Consider the following 20,940-nt stretch of genomic DNA (forward strand, 5'->3'; position numbering starts at 1 on the left):
AACCCGGACAAACACCTCGTGACCATCCATTCTGGCTCAGGTGAATTACCTTTTGCAGTTGCGGGTCTTTCGCCGTCTCCTGCGCAATTTGCTGTAGCATTACATCTGATGCCGGGAGAGAAGCAGTCACCATGTTTATGTGCATTTCAACATCAACAGACACAGGGCTACACTGTGTGTCATCACTTGGAGCTGGTGCTCGTGACAGTGCATCCGCCAGAACAATGTATTTGCCTGGTGTATAAATCAGTTCAAAGTCATACCTTTGTAGAAACATCATCAGGCGTTGAATCCTGGGTGACATGTCATTGAGGTTCTTTTTTCTGATTGCTATGAGCGGTTTTGTGGTCAGTTTCTACTGCAAACGTTGGTAAGCCATAGACATAACTGTGAAATTTTCCACAACCAAACACTAAGCCCAAAGTCTCTTTTTCAATCTGAGCATAACGTTGTTCAGTCTCTGTCATTGACCTTGATGCATACGCTACCGGCTGCCAACTGTCCTCTTGCATCTGTAGCAAGACAGCTCCTAAGCCATCTTTTGAGGCATCAGTGGAAATTTTTGTTGGCCTTGTTGGATCAAAGAACGTGAGCACTGGCTCAACAGCAACAGTCTGCTTTAATCTCTGCCATTCGTCCTCATGTCGCCTTGTCCATTCAAACACCGTGTCGTGACGTAGCAACTCTCTAAGGCATGTAGTCTTGACAGCTAGGTTAGGAATGAACTTACCTAGGAAATTAATCATTCCCATGGCTCGCAGTACACCTTTCTTATCAGTAGGGGCTGGCATGTCAAGTACAGCTTGCACTTTTGACTGATCAGGTTCCACCCCTGCACTTGTGATCTTGTCACCCAAAAAGGTCATTTGCGTGACCCCAAAAAGGCATTTGTCCCTGTTCAGTTTGAGTCCATTCTTTTTGACCCTCCCCAAGAGTTTTTTCAACCTTTCATCATGCTGCTGCCTTGTTGTTCCCCAAACGACCAAGTCATCAATGTAGACTCTGGTACCTTCAAGACCCTCAATTACAGATTCCATAGCTCTGTGAAAGATCTCTGGAGCAGATTTGATGCCAAATGGAAGCCTCAGAAAACAGTAACGCCCAAATGGTGTGTTAAAGGTGGTATATTTGCTGCTTTCTGGGTCCAGTCTCAGTTGCCAGAATCCATGTGAGGCATCAAGTTTACTGAAGAACTTAGCTCCAGCCATCTCACTCATGATTTCTTCTCGTTTTGGAATCTGATAATGTTCTCTTTTGATGTTTTCATTGAGATCTTTAGGGTCAAGGCACACTCTAATGTCACCTGTATTTTTTTTGACACATGTGATAGAGTTGACCCAGTCTGTAGGCTCTTCCACACGCTCAATGACACCCATTTGCATCATTCTTTCCAGTTCTTTTTTTAAAGCTGGTCTAAGTGGCGCTGGTACTCTCCTTGGAGCATGCACTACAGGCTTGGCATTTTCTTTCAGCTGAATTTTGTAAGTTTGGGGCAATGTTCCATGTCCTTGAAACACAGAGGTAAACTTTTCCACTATAGCAGAAGTCCCTTCACAGTGCTGCGGTGTACCACTTTTATTTTGTTCAGCTATCTCCAGGCTGTCTGTGTTTATCTGGTAAATCCTTTTAACCAGACCTAAGTCTTCTGATGCTTTGTCTCCTAGCAGCGATTCATGTCCAGCAGGCACAATGGTGAACAGCAGGTTGTGCTGTTTGCCTTTAGCTGTCACCTTTAGATTACACCCCCTTTTGTTTGAATCGGCTGATTATTATAAGCTTTCAAAGGAGCGATTTTTTCTGCAAACCTTTTAGGCTTCTCTTTCAATGTCTGGAAATCCATTTCACTAATCAAGTTAGCCTTGGCTCCAGTATCAATTTTGAATGTCACCACCGTCCATTAACTAGCAAAGGAACAGTCCATTTATCATTAGCTGCTACATTAACCATTTGGCTTACATCAGCTAAGGACTGCACAGTCACATTTTCACCATGTGACACCGTCTTTATGAAAAAGGTGTCACTCAAGTCATCACTGTCATCAATGTCTTCCTGGACTGTATGCACGCTTTGTTCCTTCCCCTTTGAGAAACACATTTTGGTGAAGTGATTCAGTCCCTTGCACTTCATGCACCGTTTACCAAAGGCAGGACACCTTCTAGCTTCATGTTTTTCACCACATCGCTTGCAAGCGAACATCCCTTTATTATTCATTTTATTCCTGTCGGCACTGTCATTAAACTTGCTCCGCTGCGTCCTTTTTGGCGCCACAGCGTTCACTACGCCATTTTGTTGGTGCTTTTCTCCTAGCACAGGGCCTTGAAATGTCTGCATCTGGCATCGTGCTAACTCAGCGGCTTGACATATTTTAACAGCCTCGGCCAATGTGAGGTCTGACTCCCTCAATAATCTCTCTCGGAGCTTCTTTTCATTAGTCCCAAAAACTATTTGATCTCTTATCATGGAGTCTTTCAGATCGCCAAAGTTACATGACTGAGCTTTAATCTTGAGGTCTGTGAGAAAATTATCAAATGACTCACCCTGTTGCTGTAGGCGTGAGCGAAACACGTATCTTTCACACGTTTCATTTTTTTTGTCAGGCAGTGTTCATCAAACTTCTTTACGACCTCGTCAAACTTGTCTTTGTCGGCAGGTTCAGCAAACACAAAAGTGTTGAAGACTTCTATCGCTTCTGGGCCGGCAACGGTGAGGAGCACGGCGATTTTTCTTTCCTCTGCTCGTCGATCTATTCCGACTGCCGCCATGTACAGCTGCAAATGCTGTTTGAAAGCTCTCCAACTTGCATCCACATTTCCAGTCAGCTTCAGCGGACCCGGCGGTTTTACTGCATCCATCTTGTTGTGTTGCTTCCTTTACTCCACCCCACTCCTGGTACCATGTAATGTTCTTGTCTTATTTATAATAAAAGAGCTTGAAGAACATTGGGCTAGCTTCAGCTAGCCATTTATTAAAAGACTCAGACTTGACATGTAACATGAACTGCCATCTTAACTCTTTGTCTTCTTCTCCACACCTCCTACGTGGGCTCTCGTACAACACTGACACCTGCTGGTGACACCTTAGTTAACACTTATCATTACACCCACCAAAACACACACCAGAGAGAAAGAGAGAGAGAGAGGAAAACAAACAGAAACACAACCAATAAATAGCCCGGGACGTGACAGTTTATCACAATACTCTTAACTGTTTTCTGCCTTTCATAAACAATACATAAAGTTATATTGTTTTTAAACCAACAACAATCTTTACAAATGTGAACGCTATTTCAAAACCACATAGCTAAATGTGTAAAAATGGCAAAACAATCATCAACAGTAAAAACTAAAGCTATAAGTTTATCTCATATACAGATTAAAGCTGCAGTATGTATCTTTTATGAAAAAAAAATTTTTAATCAGTTTTTTACATATTTGTTAAAACTGACACCATGTCAGGACAGTATGAGATGGATAATCTGTGGAAAAAATCGAGTTCCTCCACCTCTTCCCTGAACTGCTCCCAGTCAAGAACAACCAATCAGAGCCAGGAGGAGGGTCTTAGCACTGTCAGTCACTCCTCGTGTGTGCTGCTCAATGTAGTTGTGTGCGATACTTCAAGATTTGGCATCGATGTGATGCCAAGTGAATAGAGGGCCAGTATCGCCGATACTGATACAGACACTTTTTAATAATTATGAAGAATTTTCATGAAGTTTAACTGGTTTGAGATTTTTTTCCTTTGGATCATTAATTAGTTAAAACCCAGGATAGAATTGGGCAAAGTTTATATGTAAGTAGAAAATACTTTATCAAAATAAAAGTTATTGTTCTGAAACAATAGAACATTAACAAAACAAATTTCCCCATAGATTGATGTCTGGATTTTTTTATTTATTTACTTATTATTTTTGTTAAAAGAAGTGTACCAAATCATCACTCAAGAACAAATGGAAACTGTTTTCCAGGTACATTGTTCAGAAAGTATAATACATAAATTTAAAAAAATGTCCCTTCGTTCACTAATTTTCTTGATTTTTTTCTTAAATAAACAAGCTGTACAAATTTAAGTTTAATTTTGCTTTAAATGTTTCATAGCAAATTCCTTTTTTCCCCCCAAGTAAAATATGTTATGTGTCACATGACAGTATAACAAACCACTGTGGGGAGGGGAGGAGCAAAGTGTGCCTGCTCTGTGCTGTGACAGGAGCGACACTTAGACAGTCAGCCTGTATCTGTGATGAAACCGCAGCACTGCACACAAGAGAGAAACTGAAGCCAAAGTATCGATCTCATTACACTGATATTGATCAATACCAATATCAAAATTGGTATTGATATTACTGATATTAGAATTGATCTGCCCACCACTAGCTCAATGTACTAATGGTGGAGAAACAACTTACTTATCTGCCATCATTGGTAGCCATGGTAACTACAGGGTTCAAGCAAGAAATATTTTTCAGCCCAGCCCTAACGCTAATACTAATTAGTAAGCTAATGCTAAGCACTAAATGCCGCTTCCACTTGTTAACTGAGTGACGGGGCCTACGATGTAACTGGAAACCACCTCTGAAGCCTAGGCAGTAATCACAGTCTTTGTGGATGTGTAGTTACATTTCTCGAGGTGTATGTCAGGTTAGGTTCAGAGAGGACTTTCAGTTATGTATGAAGGACCAATGCAGAACTCTAAATCAGACCTTATTAGATCGATAGAGTGATAAATTTTGCATATAATCCAGAAAAGTTACATTTATATATCAAGCATTTAATGTGTCCCAGAGTGCCGTCTCCTTCCACTAATGTGTTTGCAGAAATCACATAAAAAAAAAAAAACACAACAAAAACATAATCCAGGTTTTTTAACAATCAGCTGCTCAAAGCATTTCCTATATTCGAATATCAGCCACATGTTGTGAGCATAAATGATCACATTTTTAATGCAACAATAGGAAGTGACATCATCTTGCTAGGAACTGTAGTTTTTTATTCTTGAAGGCCTCTCATAGCTCCACTGGTGCTGAAAACTAATGTTTGACTATTCTGAATACAAGTAGGGCTGCAACTATCAATTATTTTAGTAATCAAATATTCAATTTGTTACTCTGTCAATTAATCAAGTAATTGGATAAGAAATAAGTTTTCCTTTTAACAGTTCATCTGCATAATTTAACTTCCGTACTGCAGATGTTTCTCTGTGTGAAATAAACAGGGTGGATGGAGCAGCTACAAAGTTCTCTTTTCTTCATGCTGCTGATCAGGTGGTTGATGAAGGACCTCCAGCTGTTTCACCGTAAAGGTTTTAAGGTGATTACAGGAACAAGAGCTCCTTTCACTCCACCTGAGCTCACGGTTTCTGCCTCTTTGCAGTTGCTGTGCCTGCAGTCTGACGGCACATAAAACAGCTGCTGTTGTGTTTTTGTTGTAAAACTGGGGGCAGAATGAGCTTAATGCTGCAGTGCTTTTTATTCACAAGCATCCTCCAAATTACGTTTCTACTGCAGCTCTATTTTTAGATAAAAAATATTTTGACGGAGCCTCTCGGTACTGAAGGGGGTGGAGGGGGGGCACGGAAAGAATGCCAGTGCTAATGGCAGCCCCTGCTAGCAAACTGTGGTTGTAGATCTGTTCTGGTGGCTACAGCTGACATAAAGAAAAAATAACAGCTGACATCCTCTACACACACACGCGTGCACATTCAAACACGCACACTCACAGCACAGAGCAGTGAAGCTGTGGAAAATCCTCTAAGCAATGATCCACTCATGTTAAAGGGTCAATTTATTTTTTTCCCAAATGACGGAAATTAGTTGAAGCCACTGAGAACTAACGTGGATGAAATGCTCCGCTTACACGGAGACACCTGAGTTGTAGAGTTGAAAGGAAACATCGAAGCAACAAATTTGTGTCGAGGATTTTTAATAATCAAGTTGAGTTAATCCAAGAATCGTTGCAGCCCTAAAATTTGCATTAAATTTTCAGTTTGTGTATCAAAATACATGAAGGTTGGTATTTACCTTTCATGCTGGGATTTTTTTTTTTGTTGAATAGGAAGCCTGAAATTTTTTCCTTTGATCTTCATTTTCCCTCTTACTTCTCGCGTTCATCCCGGTTGTCATTTAATTGCCATTTTAATTTCTGTAGCCCACGAAATCAAGTGCACACACGACCAAACGTGCACATTGTTAATGAAACTGTCCGTGCTCTGTGGTAGATTGCAAACTGCAGCGAAATGATGCAGGCGCAAGCGGCGATAATAGCAGCGATAGGGGCAGAGTCTGCGAGGTGCGCTCCTTTGAGAGGCAGAGGAGCGCAATCTTTGTTGGATCTGAATTAGTACGATTTGCATCCAATAAAGCAAAGATGTTAACAAATTAACTGGACAATATTCTGGCAATTTAGTGATATTTCCAGAGCTGTGGTCTTGACTGGTCTTGAAATAAAATCCTGAGTCCGCAAGGTCCGAGTCCATGACAAGACCGAGACCAAATGCGGTCGAGTCCATGACAAGACCGAGACCATCAAAAAGCGGTCTCGAGACCAAGACCGATCTCAAGTACTACAACACTACAGCCTACACCTGGGGTCTTGCCTGGTGTGGTAGACCCCAGCCTCTACTGATCTTGTACTCAGAGCTTGCTCTTGTGCTGCCGTGATTAGTGCCTCTGTGCTGTCTGTCAGTCCAGCTTTTTCCAGCCATTGATAGGATTTCTCTATGTCCACCACTTCTTCTATCTGCCGGTGGTACATGCCGTGCAGAGGCCTGCCCTTCCATGACGGTTCCTGTTCTTCGTCGTCTTCTTTCTCGGTTTCTGATGCCTGAGGTACTCACTAAGCACGTGATCCTTTGTGGCCATCTTCCTGATGTACTCATGGATCTTTGTTGTTTCATCCAGGATAGCGGTTCTGACACTCAGTAGTCCTCAGCCTCCTTCCTTCCGCTTTGTGTACAGTCTCAGGGCGCTGGATTGGGGTAAAACCCTCCATGCATGTTAAGGAGCTTTCTTGTCTCGACATATATATATATATATATATATATATATAAAGATTTTTTTGTGGTTATGCCTCTGGACACCACCACAGGCATGTCAGATTTGATTTCAGATGTGACTGAGGTGGACTTTCAGCTTTAATTATGGGGGCTGACCAAATATTTTGTATTAATTGTTTAGGAATTACAGCCATTTTTAATAAACAGTCTGCCATTTTAAGATGATTGTGCCAGAGTGATGATGGCAGATTTAAGTCTGACAGCACTGGAATGCATAAGTGATGTAATGAATAGAGTAGCAGCTTGAATATCCAGGAAAGTAGACAGATGAGTGATTACAGATGTGCTTTATTGAACTTACATATAAGCTTCATTGCTAAACTGTCAAAATACAGTATTGATCATTGAAATCAGCTTTATTATAAGTACTTATAAATGAATATTTCAATGGCCTATTTAGAGGTGCCACCAGAGGAGAGAGAAAAGCTTCTTTAGATTACTAAAAATGATTTTCTCTGTCTCTGTTAGAACTGATTAAAGTTGCTTGTGGCCTCATTCTTGTCCTCATATCCACAGGACCTTTTCACATATCGATTCTGGTCGTGATTCTGTGATGAGTTCTCGATCCAAGGGCTTGTTTCCATCCTTTCCTTCAGATGGGTAAGATGTTACTAAGTTGTGAATGTAACATTAATTTGTTCAGTGCAACATTTCATAAGGTTTGTGTACAGACACAGCATGTTAGTTTTCAGTGTTCTTGGATAGTGTTTTTTACCTCTTAACAAATGAATTCAACATTTAAAAATTGCATTTTGCATTTACTAAGGGCATATTTTTCTAATATTAAAATTTGTTTGATTATTTGAAACATGTACATCTGACAAATATCCAGGAAGGGGGCACATAGATTTTCACAGTACTGATGAGTTTAAATACCTGTGGTCAATCATCCAAAGCAACAAGTCTGCTGCTTTGGACGGTGAAGAAGAGAGTGCAGGCAGGGTGAGATTTATTATTTAAACTGCAAGAATGTCTGAAAGACATAAAGGCCTGGATGATCTCTAATTTTCTGCTTCTAAATTCCAATAAAACTTAAATTATTGTTCTCTTCCCTATATAGCTTAGAAACATAGTGTCTAACCAGATCCTTACTCTGGATGGCATTACTTCCAGTGTAACACTGTGAGGAATCTTGACCAGTCATTTTTACCAGGATATGTCCTTAAGTGCACATATTCAGCAAACATGTAGGACTGCTTTTTTGCATTTACACCATATTTCTAAAATTAGAAACATCAGAGTGATGCTGAAAAGCTAATTCATGCATTTGTTACCTCTAGGCTGGATTATTATAGTTCATTAATATGAGGCTGTCCTAAAAGCTCCCTGAAAAGTCTTCAGCTGATCCAAAATGCTGCAGCTAGAGTACTGACAGGGACTAGAAAGAGAGAGCAGATTTCTCCCATATTGGCTTCTCTTTATTGGCTCCCTGTTAAATTCAAAATAGAATTTAAAGTCCTTCTTCTTACATACAAGAGCTTGAATAATCAGGCCCCATCGTGTCTTAAGGAATTTATAGTGACATATCTGTCATGTACATTGTGGCAGGCAGGTTTTAAGACCCCAGTGCAGGACTCAGGACATGCCTGAACTTTACCATCAAATTTTATTAGCTGGAAGACGGGAAAAAACTGTACGGAGCAAGCAGAGCAAACTGCAAAGCTCACTTGAACAGAAATAGTCATGGACAGGAGAGCAAAGAGAAGGAAGAGCACAAAGCAGATGATCCAACAGAGAACTGAAGAAAACAGAGATAATATATACACACCCCAAAAATCAGGAAAATAGGACACACCAGGAAGCACAACTGAACAAAATTTGCCTGACAAGACTAAGGAAGCTAACAAGGGAAACAGGGTTCAAATACAAATAACTAAAACCAGGAACTGAAACACAGATATCTAACTAAGAATCAAAACCAGAATTTGAAAGTCCAAAAGCAAGAACTCCCACACACCGAGACCCAGGACCACTACATTATCACACCAACAGAGCACTTGCTCTCAGACTGCTGGCTTACTTGTGGTTCCTCGGATACTTAAGAGTAGAATGGGAGGCAGAGCCTTCAGCTTTCAGGCCCCTCTTCTGTGGAACCAGCTCCCAGCTTGGATTCAGGAGACAGACACCCTCTCTATTTTTAAGATTAGGCTTAAAACTTTCCTTTATGATCAAGCTTATAGTTAGGGCTGGATCAGGTGACCCTGAATCATCCCTTAGTTATGCTGCTAAAGACCTAGGCAGCTGTGGCATGATTGTTGTGGTTTGGTGCTATATAAATATTGAATTGAACTGAATATTAACTTTGAACACAGGTTTTGAGAAGCCTTACAAACAGTTTGTGTGCGTGTGTGTGAGCGCGCTGTGTGTGTGTGCGTGCGTGTGTGTATAAACAGTTTATGAATATATGTATATATGTATTATGTACAGTATATAAGTATATATGGAAATCCCAGCTTGCCCATATTGGCAGTCTATTTTTCCCTCCAAGCTCGGGTCCTCTACCAAAGGCCTGGGAGCTTGAGGGTCCTGCGCAGTATCTCAGCTGTTCTCAGCATTGTGCTCTTCTGGACAAAGATCTCGGATGTTGTTCCAGGAATCTGCTGGAGCCACTCTCCCAGTTTGGGGGTCACTGCCCCGAGTGTTCCGATTACCACGGGGACCACTGTTACCTTCATCTTCCACATCCTTTCCAGCTCCTCTCTGAGGCCTTGGTATTTGTCGAGCTTCTCGTGTTTCTTCTTCTTGATTTTCCCGTCACTTGGTATTGCAACCTCTCCTTCTTCCTTTGTCTGTCCATCACTACGATGTCCAGTTGTTTAGCCATCATAAATTTGTCTGTCTGCATCTGGAAGTCCCACAGGATCTTAGCTCTGTTTTTCTTAACCACCCTTGGGGGTGTGTCCCATTTTGATCTCGGGACTTCCAGGTCATACTCGGCACAGATGTTCCTGTATACTATGCCGGCCACTTGGTTACGGCATTCCATGTATGCCCTGCCTGCTAGCATCTTGCACACTGCCGTTATGTGCTGGATTGTCTCAGGGGCATCTCTGCACAGCCTACTAGTGTTGTAGTCAAGACCGCCTAACCCGAGACCGAGACAAGACCAAGACCAGAGGGTATCGAGACCGAGACAAAACCAAGACCAGGGAGGGCGAGACCGAGACAAACCAGACCAGAGGGTATCGAGACCGGACAAGACCAGGATTTTAGGGTCCAAGACCCAGTCAAGACCAAGACCGAGGGAGGGCGAGACCGAGACAAGACCAGACCAGTGCCTGATGCGATATGCATAATATAATATGAAAAATTTATAAAAAATCACTTCTCAAATTGATCTGAAAGATCCACATTCCCATAAAATCACCCTGATATTAATACTCACAGTTCAAATAAATGTAACCATCTTTATTAATACTTCTGGGTGACTTCCATCATTTATCACAGAACGTAAAACAATTATTCATAGTTTATGTCACGGTTTGATACTGAGGACTGAAGCAGACGCAGGGTGGCGGGTTTAGTGCAAGGTTTATTTACAGTGAATCAAAAGCACAGAGCAGGCAGGCCAGGAACGGGGGGGCGAGAGACTCCGGAGGCAAGGTGGAGAAAGGAGCTTCGGGTGCGGTGTGGCGGACAAGCAGAGAGGTGGACACTGAGGAGAGGGATCCGGTGGTGAGCTTCCCAGGAGATCTCCGCTCGACGGGCAAAATCTGAATACAAGAAACACAGGTAAGTTACGGGGTAAACGCAAGGAGCTGTGCACATCAAGGAGCCGAACTAACTGTTTCACAGTCAACGATCCAGCGACAAATGACAGCCTACTGCCAGCTTAAGTAACGCAGGAGGATGAGCTGATCGGCAACAGGTGTGGAGATTGCTGCTCCGAAAGCCGGCCCACGAGGGAGGAGACCTCCCACAACTCCAGAGGGTCGTGCCCACCAAAACACACACCAGAGAGAAAGAGAGAGAGAGAGGAAAACAAACAGAAACACAACCAATAATAGCCCGGGACGTGACAGTTTATCACAATACTCTTAACTGTTTTCTGCCTTTCATAAACAATACATAAAGTTATATTGTTTTTAAACCAACAACAATCTTTACAAATGTGAACGCTATTTCAAAACCACATAGCTAAATGTGTAAAATGGCAAAACAATCATCAACAGTAAAAACTAAAGCTATAAGTTTATCTCATATACAGATTAAAGCTGCAGTATGTATCTTTTATGAAAAAAATTTTTAATCAGTTTTTTACATATTTGTTAAAACTGACAACCATGTCAGGACAGTATGAGATGGATAATCTGTGGAAAAAATCGAGTTCCTCCACCTCTTCCCTGAACTGCTCCCAGTCAAGAACAACCAATCAGAGCCAGGAGGAGGGTCTTAGCACTGTCAGTCACTCCTCGTGTGTGCTGCTCAATGTAGTTGTGTGCGATACTTCAAGATTTGGCATCGATGTGATGCCAAGTGAATAGAGGGCCAGTATCGCCCATACTGATACAGACACTTTTTATAATTATGAAGAATTTTCATGAAGTTTAACTGGTTTGAGATTTTTTCCTTTGGATCATTAATTAGTTAAAACCCAGGATAGAATTGGGCAAAGTTTATATGTAAGTAGAAAATACTTTATCAAAATAAAAGTTATTGTTCTGAAACAATAGAACATTAACAAAACAAATTTCCCCATAGATTGATGTCTGGATTTTTTTATTTATTTACTTATTATTTTTGTTAAAGAAGTGTACCAAATCATCACTCAAGAACAAATGGAAACTGTTTTCCAGGTACATTGTTCAGAAAGTATAATACATAAATTTAATAAAATGTCCCTTCGTTCACTAATTTTCTTGATTTTTTCTTAAATAAACAAGCTGTACAAATTTAAGTTTAATTTTGCTTTAAATGTTTCATAGCAAATTCCTTTTTTTTCCCCCCAAGTAAAATATGTTATGTGTCACATGACAGTATAACAAACCACTGTGGGGAGGGGAGGAGCAAAGTGTGCCTGCTCTGTGCTGTGACAGGAGCGACTCTTAGACAGTCAGCCTGCATCTGTGATGAAACCGCAGCACTGCACACAAGAGAGAAACTGAAGCCAAAGTATCGATCTCATTACACTGATATTGATCAATACCAATATCAAAATTGGTATTGATATTACTGATATTAGAATTGATCTGCCCACCACTAGCTCAATGTACTAATGGTGGAGAACAACTTACTTATCTGCCATCATTGGTAGCCATGGTAACTACAGGGTTCAAGCAAGAAATATTTTTCAGCCCAGCCCTAACGCTAATACTAATTAGTAAGCTAATGCTAAGCACTAAATGCCGCTTCCACTTGTTAACTGAGTGACGGGGCCTACGATGTAACTGGAAACCACCTCTGAAGCCTAGGCAGTAATCACAGTCTTTGTGGATGTGTAGTTACATTTCTCGAGGTGTATGTCAGGTTAGGTTCAGAGAGGACTTTCAGTTATGTATGAAGGACCAATGCAGAACTCTAAATCAGACCTTATTAGATCGATAGAGTGATAAATTTTGCATATAATCCAGAAAAGTTACATTTATATATCAAGCATTTAATGTGTCCCAGAGTGCCGTCTCCTTCCACTAATGTGTTTGCAGAAATCACATAAAAAAAAAAAATACACAACAAAAACATAATCCAGGTTTTTTAACAATCAGCTGCTCAAAGCATTTCCTATATTCGAATATCAGCCACCATGTTGTGAGCATAAATGATCACATTTTTAATGCAACAATAGGAAGTGACATCATCTTGCTAGGAACTGTAGTTTTTTATTCTTGAAGGCCTCTCATAGCTCCACTGGTGCTGAAAACTAATGTTTGACTATTCTGAATACAAGTAGGGCTGCAACTATCAATTATTTTAGTAATCAAATATTCAATTGTTACTCTGTCAATTAATCAAGTAATTGGATAAGAAATAAGTTTTCCTTTTAACAGTTCATCTGCATAATTTAACTTCCGTACTGCAGATGTTTCTCTGTGTGAAATAAACAGGGTGGATGGAGCAGCTACAAAGTTCTCTTTTCTTCATGCTGCTGATCAGGTGGTTGATGAAGGACCTCCAGCTGTTTCACCGTAAAGGTTTTAAGGTGATTACAGGAACAAGAGCTCCTTTCACTCCACCTGAGCTCACGGTTTTCTGCCTCTTTGCAGTTGCTGTGCCTGCAGTCTGACAGCACATAAAACAGCTGCTGTTGTTTTTGTTGTAAAACTGGGGGCAGAATGAGCTTAATGCTGCAGTGCTTTTTATTCACAAGCATCCTCCAAATTACGTTTCTACTGCAGCTCTATTTTTAGATAAAAAATATTTTGACGGAGCCTCTCGGTACTGAAGGGGGTGGAGGGGGGGCACGGAAAGAATGCCAGTGCTAATGGCAGCCCCTGCTAGCAAACTGTGGTTGTAGATCTGTTCTGGTGGCTACAGCTGACATAAAGAAAAATAACAGCTGACATCCTCTACACAACACACGCGTGCACATTCAAACACGCACACTCACAGCACAGAGCAGTGAATCTGTGGAAAATCCTCTAAGCAATGATCCACTCATGTTAAAGGGTCAATTTTTTTTTTTCCCAAATGACGGAAATTAGTTGAAGCCACTGAGAACTAACGTGGATGCAATGCTCCGCTTACACGGAGACACCTGAGTTGTAGAGTTGAAAGGAAACATCGAAGCAACAAATTTGTGTCGAGGATTTTAATAATCAAGTTGAGTTAATCCAAGAATCGTTGCAGCCCTAAAATTTGCATTAAATTTTCAGTTTGTGTATCAAAATACATGAAGGTTGGTATTTACCTTTCATGCTGGGATTTTTTTTTTTTTGTTGAATAGGAAGCCTGAAATTTTTTCCTTTGATCTTCATTTTCCCTCTTACTTCTCGCGTTCATCCCGGTTGTCATTAATTGCCATTTTAATTTCTGTAGCCCACGAAATCAAGTGCACACACGACCAAACGTGCACATTGTTAATGAAACTGTCCGTGCTCTGTGTAGATTGCAAACTGCAGCGAAATGATGCAGGCGCAAGCGGCGATAATAGCAGCGATAGGGGCAGAGTCTGCGAGGTGCGCTCCTTTGAGAGGCAGAGGAGCGCAATCTTTGTTGGATCTGAATTAGTACGATTTGCATCCAATAAAAGCAAAGATGTTAACAAATTAACTGGACAATATTCTGGCAATTTAGTGATATTTCCAGAGCTGTGGTCTTGACTGGTCTTGAAATAAAATCCTGAGTCCGCAAGGTCCGAGTCCATGACAAGACCGAGACCAAATGCGGTCGAGTCCATGACAAGACCGAGACCATCAAAAAGCGGTCTCGAGACCAAGACCGATCTCAAGTACTACAACACTACAGCCTACACCTGGGGTCTTGCCTGGTGTGGTAGACCCCAGCCTCTACTGATCTTGTACTCAGAGCTTGCTCTTGTGCTGCCGTGATTGTGCCTCTGTGCTGTCTGTCAGTCCAGCTTTTTCCAGCCATTGATAGAAGAAGTGGTGGACATAGAGAAATCCTATCTGCCGGTGGTACATGCCGTGCAGAGGCCTGCCCTTCCATGACGGTTCCTGTTCTTCGTCGTCTTCTTTCTCGGGTTTCTGATGCCTGAGGTACTCACTAAGCACATGATCCTTTGTGGCCATCTTCCTGATGTACTCATGGATCTTTGTTGTTTCATCCAGGATAGCGGTTCTGACACTCAGTAGTCCTCAGCCTCCTTCCTTCCGCTTTGTGTACAGTCTCAGGGCGCTGGATTGGGGTAAAACCCTCCATGCATGTTAAGGAGCTTTCTTGTCTCGACATATATATATATATATATATATATATATATAAAGATTTTTTTTGTGGTTATGCCTCTGGACACCACCACAGACATGTCAGATTTGATTTCAGATGTGACTGAGGTGGACTTTCAGCTTTAATTATGGGGGCTGACCAAATATTTTGTATTAATTGTTTAGGAATTACAGCCATTTTTAATAAACAGTCTGCCATTTTAAAATGATTGTGCCAGAGTGATGATGGCAGATTTAAGTCTGACAGCACTGGAATGCATAAGTGATGTAATGAATAGAGTAGCAGCTTGAATATCCAGGAAAGTAGACAGATGAGTGATTACAGATGTGCTTTATTGAACTTACATATAAGCTTCATTGCTAAACTGTCAAAATACAGTATTGATCATTGAAATCAGCTTTATTATAAGTACTTATAAATGAATATTTCAATGGCCTATTTAGAGGTGCCACCAGAGGAGAGAGAAAAGCTTCTTTAGATTACTAAAAATGATTTTCTCTGTCTCTGTTAGAACTGATTAAAGTTGCTTGTGGCCTCATTCTTGTCCTCATATCCACAGGACCTTTTCACATATCGATTCTGGTCGTGATTCTGTGATGAGTTCTCGATCCAAGGGCTTGTTTCCATCCTTTCCTTCAGATGGGTAAGATGTTACTAAGTTGTGAATGTAACATTAATTTGTTCAGTGCAACATTTCATAAGGTTTGTGTACAGACACAGCATGTTAGTTTTCAGTGTTCTTGGATAGTGTTTTTTACCTCTTAACAAATGAATTCAACATTTAAAATTGCATTTTGCATTTACTAAGGGCATATTTTTCTAATATTAAAATTTGTTTGATTATTTGAAACATGTACATCTGACAAATATCCAGGAAGGGGGCACATAGATTTTCACAGTACTGATGAGTTTAAATACCTGTGGTCAATCATCCAAAGCAACAAGTCTGCTGCTTTGGACGGTGAAGAAGAGAGTGCAGGCAGGGTGAGATTTATTATTTAAACTGCAAGAATGTCTGAAAGACATAAAGGCCTGGATGATCTCTAATTTTCTGCTTCTAAATTCCAATAAAACTTAAATTATTGTTCTCTTCCCTATATAGCTTAGAAACATAGTGTCTAACCAGATCCTTACTCTGGATGGCATTACTTCCAGTGTAACACTGTGAGGAATCTTGACCAGTCATTTTTACCAGGATATGTCCTTAAGTGCACATATTCAGCAAACATGTAGGACTGCTTTTTTGCATTTACACCATATTTCTAAAATTAGAAACATCAGAGTGATGCTGAAAGCTAATTCATGCATTTGTTACCTCTAGGCTGGATTATTATAGTTCATTAATATGAGGCTGTCCTAAAAGCTCCCTGAAAAGTCTTCAGCTGATCCAAAATGCTGCAGCTAGAGTACTGACAGGGACTAGAAAGAGAGAGCAGATTTCTCCCATATTGGCTTCTCTTTATTGGCTCCCTGTTAAATTCAAAATAGAATTTAAAGTCCTTCTTCTTACATACAAGAGCTTGAATAATCAGGCCCCATCGTGTCTTAAGGAATTTATAGTGACATATCTGTCATGTACATTGTGGCAGGCAGGTTTTAAGACCCCAGTGCAGGACTCAGGACATGCCTGAACTTTACCATCAAATTTTATTAGCTGGAAGACGGGAAAAAACTGTACGGAGCAAGCAGAGCAAACTGCAAAGCTCACTTGAACAGAAATAGTCATGGACAGGAGAGCAAAGAGAAGGAAGAGCACAAAGCAGATGATCCAACAGAGAACTGAAGAAAACAGAGATATATATACACACCCCAAACATCAGGAAAATAGGACACACCAGGAAAGCACAACTGAACAAAATTTGCCTGACAAGATAAGGAAGCTAACAAGGGAACAGGGTTTCAAATACAATAACTAAAACCAGGAAACTGAAACACAGATATCTAACTAAGAATCAAAACCAGAATTTGAAAGTCCAAAAGCAAGAACTCCCACACCCGAGACCCAGGACCACTACATTATCACACCAACAGAGCACTTTGCTCTCAGGACTGCTGGCTTACTTGTGGTTCCTCGGATACTTAAGAGTAGGAATGGGGTAAAACCCTCCATGCATGTTAAGGAGCTTTCTTGTCTCGACATATATATATATATAAAGATTTTTTTGTGGTTATGCCTCTGGACACCACCACAGGCATGTCAGATTTGATTTCAGATGTGACTGAGGTGGACTTTCAGCTTTAATTATGGGGGCTGACCAAATATTTTGTATTAATTGTTTAGGAATTACAGCCATTTTTTAATAAACAGTCTGCCATTTTAAGATGATTGTGCCAGAGTGATGATGGCAGATTTAAGTCTGACAGCACTGGAATGCATAAGTGATGTAATGAATAGAGTAGCAGCTTGAATATCCAGGGAAAGTAGACAGATGAGTGATTACAGATGTGCTTTATTGAACTTACATATAAGCTTCATTGCTAAACTGTCAAAATACAGTATTGATCATTGAAATCAGCTTTATTATAAGTACTATAAATGAATATTTCAATGGCCTATTTAGAGGTGCCACCAGAGGAGAGAGAAAAGCTTCTTTAGATTACTAAAATGATTTTCTCTGTCTCTGTTAGAACTGATTAAAGTGCTTGTGGCCTCATTCTTGTCCTCATATCCACAGGAACTGTTCAGATATCGATTCTGGTCGTGATTCTGTGATGAGTTCTCGATCCAAGGACTTGGTTCCATCCTTTCCTTCAGATGGGTAAGATGTTACTAAGTTGTGAATGTAACATTAATTTGTTCAGTGCAACATTTCATAAGGTTTGTGTACAGACACAGCATGTTAGTTTTCAGTGTTCTTGGATAGTGTTTTTTACCTCTTAACAAATGAATTCAACATTTAAAAATTGCATTTTGCATTTACTAAGGGCATATTTTTCTAATATTAAAATTTGTTTGATTATTTGAAACATGTACATCTGACAAATATCCAGGAAGGGGGCACATAGATTTTTTACAGTACTGATGAGTTTAAATACCTGTGGCAGAGGCCTGTCCTTCCATGATGGTTCCTGTTCTTCCTCCTTTTCTTTCTCGGGTTTTCTGCTGCCTGAGGTACTCACTAAGCACATGATCCTTTGTGGCCATCTTACTGATGTATTCATGATCTTCATTGTTTCATCTAAGACAATGATTCTGACACTCAGTAGTCCTCGGCCACTTCCTTTCCGCTAAGCATACAGTCTCAGGGTGCTGGATTTCGGTGAAACCCTCCATGCATGTTAAGGAGCTATTTTGTCTTAACATCAATGGCTTCTTTTTCCTTCTTTTGGCCAGCTTATTATCCTAGCCGGGTATCTGACAACTGGCAGGCCATAGGTGTTGATAGCCCAGATCTTGTTCTTCCCATTCAGCTGACTCTTCAGGACTTGCCTTACTCTCTGCAGGTACTTGGAGGTTGCAGCTTTCCTAGCAGCCTCTTCATGGTTCCCATTTGCCTGTGGGATCCAAAGGTACTTGTAGCTGTCCTCAATGTCTGCAATGTTTCCTTCTGGTAGTGTAATCCCCTCAGTCCTGACTACTTTTCCTCTCTTAGTTTACCGTCCGACTACATTTCTCCAGTCCGAATGACATTCCGATATAGTTGCTGTAGATCCTGGTGGTGTGGATCAGTGAATCAGTCAATATCTCATTCACTCTTAAGCATCCAGCTGATGTCATCCATGTACAGGAGGTGGCTGATGTTCGCTCCATTCCGTAGTCTTTGTCCGTAGCCATTCTTGCTGATGATCTGGCTGAGGGGATTCAGGCCTATGCAAAACAGCAGTGGGGACAGGGCATCTCCTTGGTAAATCCCACACTTGATGTTGACTTGTGCAATGGACTTGGAGTTGGCCTTTAGTGTTGTTCTCCACATACCGATTGAGTTCTTGATGAAGGCTCTTTGGGTCCTGTTGATCTTATACAGTTCAGGATCATGTGTGCGGCATCGAGTCATAGGCTTTCTTGTAGTCAATCCAGGTGGTGCACAGATTGGTCAGTCAGGTCTTACAGTCTCGAGTGACTGCTCTATCTACTAGTAGCTGGTGTTTTGCTCCCCTGGTCTCTCTGCCTATCCCTTTCTCATGTATTACTCATGTATTGTGCCACGTGCCTACTCATCTTTGCTGCTATGATGCCTGACAGGAGTTTCCATGTTTAGTGAGGCAGGTTATCGGCTGGTAGTTGGATGGGACTGGGACCTTCTCGAGGTCCTTGGGGATCAGGACCATCAGGCCCTCAGTCAGCCATTCTGGGTGTGTCTTAGCCTCTAGCAGCTGATTCATTGTGCTGCCAGGTACTCATGGAGTGTAGTTAGCTTCTTTAGCCAGTAGGTGTGAGTCATATCAGGGCCTGGTGCTATCCAGCTCTTTATGTGTGAGACTCTTTCTTGGATGTCTACCACTGTGATGGTTACTGGGGCTTGTTCTGCGAAGTTGCTGTGGTCTGCTCTTAGATCCACTAGCCACTGAGCATTGGTATTGTGTGACGCATCCTTCTCCCATATGCTCTTCCAGTATTGCTCCGTCTCCAGCCTTGGTGGGGGTGCTGTTCTCATATTGTTCCCCTACCACTGAGAGTACACCTTGGATGGTTCGGTGGAGAACATCCGGTTTATTTTCCTGGCTTCTATCTCTCTGGTATACCTCTTCAGGCAGTTATATAGTTATATATATAGTTATATATACATGTCTAATGTTGTTATTCAGAGAGATGAAGTTTGTGTGTCAGATATGTAGTGACTGTTGTTGCATAACTGCACAAGGATTGTTAGACATTATGAAACAGATCACGCAGATCTCTGGATGTTAAAAGAAACTATTAAAAGTCATGAATGAGAACAAAGGCAGGGAGGTGTCCTTTACTGCTAAACAGTAGAGCAATATGAAGATTATCAAGGTCATAGTTTGAATCAGTCATATTTCATTCAATACAGTAGTGTACTGAAAGATCTAGGATCAGTCCAAATCATCAGCAGCTTGCTCCACATATGGATTTAAGTGTATGTGTGAAAATGTTGGACTGCTCCTTTATCAGTGTCTAATAGTATGTGTGTGAGAGTGATGTAATGTCCTTGTGTGCATGCTGAAAGAGACTGTGCTGGTCTGACCCCCCTCCTCCTTTCAGGGCGGAGCCTGCTGGAGTCCGATGGTTGAGTCCAGGTCTGAGGAAGTGTAAGTGTGTTTTTAATGTGATTGATGAAAACAAAGCAGCACACATTCAACCATCTTCAAACTGTCACATCACTCATTTACATCTCTGATCTCAGGAGTCATCATCAAAGTGTCAATCAATGAACAGATGATGGATCAATAACTGCAGCTGGATTGTGTTTGTTCTCTCCATCAGATTCCTGCCGACTCACAATCGACACAAACACAGTACAGAAATACCTAAAACTGTCTGACAACAACAGGAAGGTGACACATGTAGAGGAGGTTCAGTCATATCCTGATAATCCAGACAGATTTGATGTTTATTATCAGCTGCTGTGTAGAGATCGTCTGACTGGTCGCTGTTACTGGGAGGTCGAGTGGAGTGGGAGAGTTTGGATTACAGTGAGTTACAGAAGAATCAGAAGGAAAGGAGGCAGTAAAAACAGCGGGTTTGGACAGAATGACCAGTCCTGGAGTCTCTGCTGCTCTGAAGGTCTTCCTGATTCTGTCTGGCACAACAACAGAGAAACTTGCATCTCCTCCTCTCCCTCGTTCTCCTCTGTCTCCAGCAGAGTAGCAGTGTATGTGGACTGTCCTGCTGGCACTCTGTCCTTCTACAGAGTCTCCTCTGACACTCTGAGCCACCTCTACACCTTCAACACCACATTCACTGAACCTCTTTATCCTGGGTTTGGAATCTGTCCATTTGGTTCCTCAGTGTGTCTGTGCTGAGCTGAGTGTAAAGAGCGTCCTCCTGTTAGAGAAACACTCTGACTGTTGAACAGAGAGTTCAGTCTGTACATGTCTGTCTCTTTCACTCACAAACACGTTTTCACATTCATGATTCAATCAGTTGATGTT

At 41.3% G+C, this 20,940-nt stretch overlaps 1 protein-coding gene across 1 annotated transcript in view; it reads left to right on the forward strand.

The window, feature by feature from the left end:
• Window positions 1-17,649, forward strand: part of LOC115775625 (uncharacterized) — a 106,577-nt gene extending 88,928 nt beyond the window's left edge. The window contains exons 7-9 of the mRNA XM_030723093.1: window positions 7,564-7,647; window positions 15,446-15,529; window positions 17,562-17,649. Coding sequence (XP_030578953.1) covers window positions 7,564-7,647; window positions 15,446-15,529; window positions 17,562-17,649 — 256 coding nt within the window. The remainder of the gene's footprint in view (window positions 1-7,563; window positions 7,648-15,445; window positions 15,530-17,561) is intronic.
• The last annotated feature ends 3,291 nt before the right edge of the window (window positions 17,650-20,940 follow it).

Source organism: Archocentrus centrarchus, unplaced genomic scaffold (assembly GCF_007364275.1).
Source record: "Archocentrus centrarchus isolate MPI-CPG fArcCen1 unplaced genomic scaffold, fArcCen1 scaffold_24_ctg1, whole genome shotgun sequence".
Taxonomy (NCBI): Eukaryota; Metazoa; Chordata; class Actinopteri; order Cichliformes; family Cichlidae; genus Archocentrus; species Archocentrus centrarchus.